The sequence below is a fragment of the Carassius gibelio genome, chromosome A1, assembly GCF_023724105.1.
Source record: "Carassius gibelio isolate Cgi1373 ecotype wild population from Czech Republic chromosome A1, carGib1.2-hapl.c, whole genome shotgun sequence".
Classification (NCBI taxonomy): Eukaryota; Metazoa; Chordata; class Actinopteri; order Cypriniformes; family Cyprinidae; genus Carassius; species Carassius gibelio.
Window position 1 is genome coordinate 34,371,994 of NC_068371.1, and position 9,437 is coordinate 34,381,430.

General features: G+C 39.6%; 1 protein-coding gene across 2 annotated transcripts in view; it reads left to right on the forward strand.

The window, feature by feature from the left end:
• The first annotated feature begins 805 nt into the window (after nucleotides 1–805).
• Nucleotides 806–9,437, forward strand: part of LOC128018360 (transmembrane channel-like protein 7) — a 20,933-nt gene continuing 12,301 nt past the window's right edge. The window contains exons 1-2 of one of the 2 annotated variants that reach the window (XM_052603837.1): nucleotides 806–970; nucleotides 8,805–9,045. In XM_052603837.1, coding sequence (XP_052459797.1) covers nucleotides 952–970; nucleotides 8,805–9,045 — 260 coding nt within the window. In that variant the 5' untranslated portion in view covers nucleotides 806–951. Of the gene's footprint in view, nucleotides 971–1,758; nucleotides 1,918–8,804; nucleotides 9,046–9,437 lie in introns of those variants that run through there. The other variant, XM_052603845.1, reaches the window with a different exon arrangement.

Sequence of the window (9,437 nt, forward strand, 5' to 3'; positions counted from 1 at the left end):
CTTTAAAAAAGCATTTGATTCAATTTGGCATGATGGTCTACTGTACAAAATCCTACAAATTGGCATTGGCGGAAAAACGTTTGACATTATTAAATCTCTGTACACCAACAGCAAAAGTGCGGTGAAGATGGGTAACCGCAGAACCGTGTTCTTCCAGCAGAGCCGTGGAGTGAGGCAGGGCTGCAGTCTGAGCCCAACTCTATTCAACATCTACATCAATGACCTGGCGTCAGCGCTGGAGAGCTCTACTCTACAGGGGTCAGAGGTCAGATGTCTGCTGTATGCGGATTTGTAAATATATGTTTTGTTTGTTTGTTTTATTATTTATATATAATATGTTGATGCTTTGGCAACATTGTGTTCCACACTCATGCTAATAAAGCTCATTTGAATTGAATTGAATTCAGAGAGAGACTATGTGTGTGTGTGTGTGAGAGAGAGAGAGAGAGAGAGAGAGAGAGAGAGTGCGTGTGTGTGAGGGAGGGAGAGGGAGAGAGAGAGAGAGAGAGAGAGAGTGTGTGTGTGTGTGTGAGAGAGAGATGGAGAGTGAGAGACAGAGAGAGAGTGTGTGCGTGTGTGAGAGAGAGAGAGAGAGAGAGAGAGAGTGCGTGTGTGAGGGAGGGAGAAAGAGAGAGAGTGTGTGTGTGTGTGTGTGCGTGTGTGTGTGTGTGTGTAAGAGGGAGAGGGAGAGTGAGAGACAGAGAGAGAGTGTGTGCGTGTGTGTGTGAGGGAGGGAGAGAGAGAGTGTGTGCGTGTGTGTGTGAGGGAGGGAGAGAGAGAGAGAGAGAGGGAGTCAGTTTTCTAACCGTCATGCACTGTTTCGCTCGGTCTGCGCAGCGCCGCCTCCAGTCGAACACACACACACACACACACACACACACCCCAGTAACGCGACAGACTCGTTATTAACACACAAGCGGTCGTCGCGGGACACTTTGATCCGGATCACGGATGGACGCCCCTGATGCGGGTGAGTTCCGGCACAAGTTTATGATTATGATGATATGTGTTGCGCGTAACTTCTTGTGAAGTGTAATCACACACACGAGGTTTAACACGGTTAATGTGATGAACCGATGGCCATCCGATGAAATATGAAACCCGCCACACCCGCGTGTTTTACTTCAGTCTGAGTTTCTCTCGATGTTCGACTGTAAAGTCTGAAGTTAGGCTTGTTTTGTTGTCGTGAGTCGCGAACCGAAAGTATGCGTCACTGCGAGTCTCGACGCGTCTGATGATGAAGATGAAGATGATGAAGAAGAACACACTACACCATTACAGGGGTTAACGTTAGTTGGTGATTTTACTGCCGTCCGATCCAGGATGACGGTGTTTTTCTCACACTGTAAAAATCTGTTTTGAAGTGAAGAAATCGATTCAAAATGCAGTGTTTAAACCCTTTTTGAGCACTCTTGAACACCAGAAGGTAACGTTGTATTTCTGAAATGCTGGAATACTTCATATCTAAAGTGAAGAAAAGCACGTAAACATTCAAAATGGGTCTTTATTATGGAAGCAGCGTAATAAAGTAAAATGTGTATTATTCGCGGTGGTGTTTTAAAATGAGGAGGCAGATTTATATGTAAATATCTATTATATGATATAATAATTATAATTATACTACGGGACGGTTGAATGCTTGAATCTGATTGGCTGACGAACGTTCTGAGGTGTGTAATTATTTTCTGGGAAATGCACGTCGAACGTAGTTCCAGGCAGCTCTCTTGACCGCATTACAGTTCCATATCACTTCGCGTAGTTAACAGTAATTACGGTCACGCAGTTTGCACAGAAAGGTGTTGTCAGTGCTCTTTTCTGATGATTCGATCAGTTCGCGTGTAGTGTAGCAACATAAAGGCTACACATGACATTTCTCAATAGTGAGGTAATAGCAGTGCTGTTTAGAGACGCAAAGAGGTAAGTTAGCCTAATTCACACAAGCTCTCTTATGGCTTATTATATTTTTTTTAAGGTATTTAAATTACATGGGTTGTCTTAAAACACTTTATTATAATATTTCACCACCCAAATATGTATTTATTTCCTGTTGTCATTGCAGGCTCTGTTATATTCATCATTAAAAAAGCGATTAGTGTAGGGCTGTAGCTATCGAATATTTTAGTAATCGAGTATTATACCCAAAAATTCCATCGATTAATCGAGTAATCAGATAAAATGCGTTTTTGCTTAATAAAAATGCAATATTAATTATGCAATATAAAATAACACTCCTGGGTCTCTTAAAATTAACAACTTAGTTTTCTTTTTTAGAAAAAAAATGTATTTTTTAAATGCATAGAATGCAATGCATACATCAAAAATAAACATTTAATTATTACCAATTGTTTCTCTGTCTGCACTTGTACTGTGAACAATGACAATAAAGTTGACAGATGAATTAAGTGCATTTAAGTGCCATTCAGTTTTTTTATAAAGTTTAGGGTTTTAAATAAAGCATTTTTTTAGATGCACATTAAACACAACACATTAATTTATCTTTTAATTATTGAAAATTAAGCAAACTTAAAGAGCACCTATCATGGAATTTTGACATTTACCTTTCATGTAGTCTTTAACATAGACCTAAGTGAACAAAGACATCCTGCAAAGTTTGAGATATGACAGTGCACCGTATATAAAGTTACTTTCAAAATTAAGAGTCGACTCAGAGTCATTTTTATGAATCGTTAGAAGACCGATGCTGAGTCCCAATTCGCATACTATCCGTCCTAAATAGTATGCGAAACTAGAATTAGTACGTCCCAAATCGTAGTATGTTGAAAATAGTATTCCAAAGATACCCGGATGGTCTACTATTTCCGGTTAGAATTCGAAGTGCAGATCAATGCACACTAGTGCTAATATTGCCCACAACCCATTGCGTGCGGGAGGGAGGAGCTTTGCGATGGCTTTGCGGTGATGTAAACATGGCAGCTGTAGCAGCAGCGGAGATGCGCCCTCAGCTTTTAAGTGTAAGAATTCAAATGTTTAACCCTAATTAAAGTTATATTTTATTTCGTTACACACATTGCACATGAACATCAGAACCAGCCGCCTCACAAACGACCTGCGTTTGGTTCTACGACGACGACGCCCTGCTTCTTCACTCCTCAACTTGGTAGAAGCACACATAGTAAAATGTATTGTGAAAAAAAAACAATGAAAAAAAAGTTGAGAATAGTAAATAAAATTTTATTGGACATAAAGAATGAATGAAACGTTAACAGTTGTGGTGTGCGTAACTAGTAGGGCTGCACGATATTGGGAAAAAATTACATTGCGATATTTTATTTTTCTGCGATATATATTGCAATATTTTTTCTTACAAACAAATGGGGTGAGCACACTTACATTCTCATTTTAAATGATTTAAACATCGACACCATCGTGTCAATTGATTAATATGCGCGAGGGAGAGAGAGCTTGTGTTGTTTGAAAACGGCTCGCTCTCTCTTGGTCTCTCTCTCTCTCTCTCAATTCAATTCATATTGCTTTATTGGCATGACATACAAAGGTACATATTGCCAAAGCATTGTACATATCAGAATAGAAACAAACAAAACAAAAATACATATATTCATAAGAGGAAAAAAAAGAAGAAAAAAATTACATGCAAAATAAACCCATATACATTTCTATAAACATTGATGGTACTTCTAATGTACTCTGTCTCTGTCTCTCTCTCTCTCGCGCGCGCGCTCTCTCTCTCTAGCAGCAGCGTGCCAGCGCTGCGTCAGGCACGGTTCTGGTGTGTAAAGACACCGAAAACGCGAGGCAGCCACCAGGCTTCTGGGACGTTTCAGACACGCGACGCTCACGCCGCACAGCCAGTGTGTCACCGGCCTCTGTCTCTCTCGCCCTCCCTCTCTCTCTCTGTCTCTCTCGCGCTCCCTCTCTCTCTCTGTCTCTCTCGCGCTCCCTCTCTCTCTCTGTCTCTCTCGCGCTCCCTCTCTCTCTCTGTCTCTCTCGCGCTCCCTCTCTCTCTCTGTCTCTCTCGCGCTCCCTCTCTCTCTCTGTCTCTCTCGCGCTCCCTCTCTCTCTCTGTCTCTCTCGCGCTCCCTCTCTCTCTCTGTCTCTCTCGCGCTCCCTCTCTCTCTCTGTCTCTCTCGCGCTCCCTCTCTCTCTGCCCTGCTAAACTTGCATGTGGTTTTCAGTCCTGTCAATGATAAGCTTTCACTCTATGATGGTTTAGCTGTGCAATTAATCCGCGAATCACATTCGTCAAGGGCCGGGGAGCAGGTGGCCCGTACAGTTAATGAATAACGGATCAGCTACGACAGCCTACATCGCACATCCTGCGATGTGACTATCGTGGATTCGTACATCGCGATATCGATGCTTAAACGACACATCGTGCAGCCCTAGTAAATAGGCAACCACGTTGTCGTTCACGTTGCATGACGTCATCGAAGTATGTCCCAGAATGTGCATACTCTTTTGCTACACACTCAAAAGTATGTACTTTTTCCCTACAACACTTTTAGGTCGTAGTATAAGTAGGCGAATTGGGACTCAGCGAAGCTTTTTCTCTGACTAGATGACGTCAACTTGTCTAGTTATTTGAATACGATGCGCCCACTTATTGCGCTTCAAGACGCCAGTGAAAACTAGAAAACATCATGGCGACGAGACGCTGTGTTCTGAAGTGCGACTCAAAAGCAAACTTTTTTCATCCGCCCAAGGATGAGCATTTGAAGACTAAGTGGCTACAATTCATATATACAACTGTAGCACAGAAGTATAGTCCGAGCCTTGTGCTTTGTTCACGCCATTTTGAAGACGATTGCTTTACTAACTTAAATGTAATCAAACTTGGATTCGCGAGCCGGCTGATATTGAAGGGAGGTTCAGTTCCAAGTGTATTTGCATCAGCTTCCTCCTCCGTATCACAACCTGTAAGTGTTATTAATAATTGTTGCTTTTATGTTTTATGTAGCATGCTTAATAATTGTTTGGTTTGTTGTGTAAGCACTGTTTAGCTTCTAGGTCTTCAATGAGATATGTGAATTGTCGTTGTTTTCGGAGTTTTCATTAAGAATAGAGTCATACCTCGTAGTAACGTAACTGCATTTTTTTTTTTTTTTTTGGTAAAAACGTAATGTTTATGCATCAAGCTAAAGCAAAGAAAGACTGATTGTGCTTTTACAACATGAACTCTGGGCTATACTCGCTAACGTCACGTAAAGGCAGGGTTTTGAAAAGTGATTCACTAAACGAATCATTTGAGAATCGCTGTCAAAACAGGTAAAAATAAATGCATATTATAAGAAAACTAAAGTCTTTTTTGTCATTGCATGCATGCAAAACTGTTGTTGGGGACTTCTAAAACAATATTTGGAACATTTTAAATGCCATAGTAGGTGCTCTTTAACTTTTTGGTAAACAAAGGGGATTTACTATTAAAAATAAAACATGGAAGAAATGTTGTGTGATTAAACCTTATTTTTTTTTTTACATTTATTTTAGTAGTAGGCTATGTACATTTTGCTGAACAACCAGACTTTTATTTTGGCGGGTTGACATACCTTCACAGTTCTGTGTATGTGATGTGACGCTAGTTTTACTCAAATCAAACGGTCAAATGCTCATGAAGAGACTGTCAGAGCAGTTCTGGAGATGTTGTTCATGTGTTCACATCCTTATTTAGTGAGACAGGAGACGCTGAAATCACTGCGAGTGTCTCGCGCACTTAAGTGTGTTAATAAACGAAGACGCGCTTCTGCTCCATTCATTAACAGAGACATGCAGAACATGCAGGATTCATATTTAAATACACTGTTCCGGATTAATATTTACAGATATTAGTCCATCTTGTGATTTGATGTAAGTGCAGTGACCTATTTTTGATTAATTCATTCAAAATTTGGCCAATTCCCTGCCATTCCGCGTTTAACTGTAAATTCCATTTTCATGACTGGATTCCGCGATTCCCTCCGTGTTTTCTGCATCACGGAAATCATATGGCCCTAGGTGTGTTATGCCAGCTCTGTCTTACAATGGACACACGCCACGACGTTCTCTTTACGTTTGCCCGCGCCCTCAAATCAAAACACTGCTGACTCCTTGCAGTATCAGATCTCAGATGCAGCGCTTGTGTCTCCTTCCGCTTTCTGAGTGACTGTTGTGTCACATAAAAAAATCATTGCGTAAGAACCTGACGTGAGAGTTAAATTAAATTAAAAGAGGCTTCGAGGCAGAGGAATTTGCCTCTATCATTTTTTGTAATCGAGTTACTCAAGTTACTGGAGGAATCGTTTCAGCCCTAGGTTAGTGTAACCTGCTTAACTCTACTGCACACGATGTAGACAGCGTTTGAATGTTTATTATGAATAAATGTTACATAAAATAAAATAGGCCTACAAGAAAACATCTTCATCCATCCCACAAATCTTGTAAGTCTGTGTATTTTATTGTTATTATTATTGGTAATGTTTTTATATTCGTTATGTGTTTAGTTTATTTTCCCTTACTCTTCAGGGCTGTATTTTCCAAAAGCATCTAAAGCCTAAATTGTTTGCCAAACTATCATCATCTGGTTTACGATCCTTTAGGGACACACAGCCCTGAAGAGTTTTGTAAATAATAATTTATACCGTAAATGCCTGACATATGTATGACAATATATGACAGAAATTTAATTTTAATTATAAATTAATAATTTGCTAGTTTCATGTGTAAATGAAAACAACACTTATTTATTGTCACAAAGGCGGAAATGCAATAAAGTCAAAACTTAATTGAATAATTGTCAGGAGTTTACAGAATTTGCTAAATAATATGGTATTATATAGCATTAAGTCACCTTTATTTATATAGCGCTTTAAACAAAACAACATTGCGTCAAAGCAACTGAGACAAGGTCTTTACAGGGGATCTGTATCTGGGCTCTAGTTGTCCTGGTCTCCGCTGTCTTTCAGGGATGTAGAGGTCCTTTCTAGGAGCTGATCCACCATCTGGTCTGGATACGTACTGGATCCGGGTGACTGCAGTGACCCTCTGATCTGGATTCAGACTGGATCTGGTGGCTACGGTGACCACAGAATAAGAGAGAAACAGACTAATATTAGCGTAGATGCCATTCTTCTAATGATGTAGAAAGTACATCGGGTGTTATGGGAAGTGTTCCCGGTTCCGGTTTACCTAATTAATGCAGCCTTAAAATCTTGTTACGGATTTGGATATTAAAAGTATATTAGTATGTTATGTGTAAGCCAGGTTAAAGAGATGGGTCTTTAATCTAGATTTAAACTGCAAGAATGTGTCTGCCTCCCGAACAATGTTAGGTAGGTTATTCCAGAGTTTAGGCGCCAAATAGGAAAAGGATCTGCCGCCCACAGTTGATTTTGATATTCTAGGTATTATCAGATTGCCTGAGTTTTGAGAACGTAGCGGACGTAGAGGAGTATAATGTAAAAGGAGCTCATTCAGAACAACCACCCAATAAAGCATTACAATAATCTAACCTTGAGGTCATAAATGCATGGATTAACATTTCTGCATTTGACATTGAGAGCATAGGCCGTAATTTAGATATATTTTTGAAATGGAAAAATGCAGTTTTACAAATGCTAGAAACGTGGCTTTCTAGGGAAAGATTGCGATCAAGTAGCACACCTAGGTTCCTAACTGATGACGAAGAATTGACAGAGCAACCATCAAGTCTTAGACAGTGTTCTAGGTTATTACAAGCAGAGTTTTTAGGCTGTTTTTTCTGAATTTAGCAGTAAGAAATTACTCGTCATCCATTTTTTTATATAGACTATGCATTCCATTAGTTTTTCAAATTGGTGTGTTTCACCGGGCCGCGAAAAAATATAGAGCTGCGTATCATCAGCATAACAGTGAAAGCTAACGCCATGTTTCCTGATGATATCTCCCAAGGGTAACATATAAAGCGTGAAGAGTAGCGGCCCTAGTACTGAGCCTTGAGGTACTCCATACTGCACTTGTGATCGATATGATACATCTTCATTCACTGCTACGAACTGATGGCGGTCATATAAGTACGATTTAAACCATGCTAATGCACTTCCATTAATGCCAACAAAGTGTTCAAGTCTTTGCAAAAGAATGCTGTGGTCAATTGTGTCAAACGCAGCACTAAGATCCAATAAAACTAATAGAGAGATACACCCACGATCAGATGATAAGAGCAGATCATTTGTAACTCTAAGGAGAGCAGTTTCAGTACTATGATACGGTCTAAATCCTGACTGGAAATCCTCACAGATCATTACACAGAACGCTAATGTAAACGTTAGTTAAAGCAGTACACAAACCTAAAATGGGAAATAAGCATAACAATAAATATAAAATAGCCTTAATTAATATTATATTTTTAGAATATTAATTATTATATATGGTTAGCCTATATCATCATCATCATAATAAAAATAATAATAATGATTATAATAATAGCCTAATATACACATATATTAGATTAAAAGACACAATCAGCAGACTGTGGGATGGATAAAAATATCTGATCTGTCTCTGATAATCTCAGGTTGCTATGGTCACATGGGTTTGTTTGTGCATTAAACTCGAAATAATATCTCGTGGCCACGACAAAACTAAAACATTTCTTTTACATTAAAACTAGCAGTAACTCTAAACCAATGTGAACAAAGAATGCTTCTGTGCGCTGCCGTCCTTCAAAGAGTTAAGAGATTTTAAACACTGTTTATACTAGGAATATTGATCTTGACACACAAATGTTTTATCTTAAAATGTGAGGCATTATTGTGGTCAGATGTGTAATATTAAGTGCCCTGAGCACACACTCACACACTTCTGTGCATCAGTGTTCGTCCCGGACCGACGGGCTCCTTCCAGTCACCTCCTGCTGGAGCAGCTCCCCAGCTATCAGTCTCTGCTGTACCGGAGGAAGACCAGCTCCAGCAGCAGGAGGCGGGGCAGTGGGCGGGGCAGACAGCCATCAATCAACAGTGGGAAATGGGCGGAGCAGAAACCTGTCCACAGCGGGGAGGAGCTCAAACCTGTGAGGGAGCTTCCCAAGAGCATGCAGGAGAAGCAGCACGAGAAGTGAGTGTGTGGATGCTGCAACTAGATATCACCATGTTGGCATATAGAGCTGTACTATATAGTTATTTATTCACATCTTACATTTACATTTAGTCATTTAACAGATGCTTTTATCCAAAGCAACTTACAGATGAGGACAATGGAAGCAATCAAAAACAAAAGAGCAATGATATATAAGTGCTATAACAAGTCTCAGTTAGCTTAACACAGTACACATAGCATGGGATTTTATAATATAATGAAATAATACAATAAAAAGAAAACAGATAGAAAAAGAATAGAGCAAGCTAGTGTCATTTTTTTTATAACGGTATGATAAATGAAAAGAAAATAGAATACAAAAAGATTAGAAAGGAAGTTAGATTTATTTAAAGAATAGAATTAGAATAGTG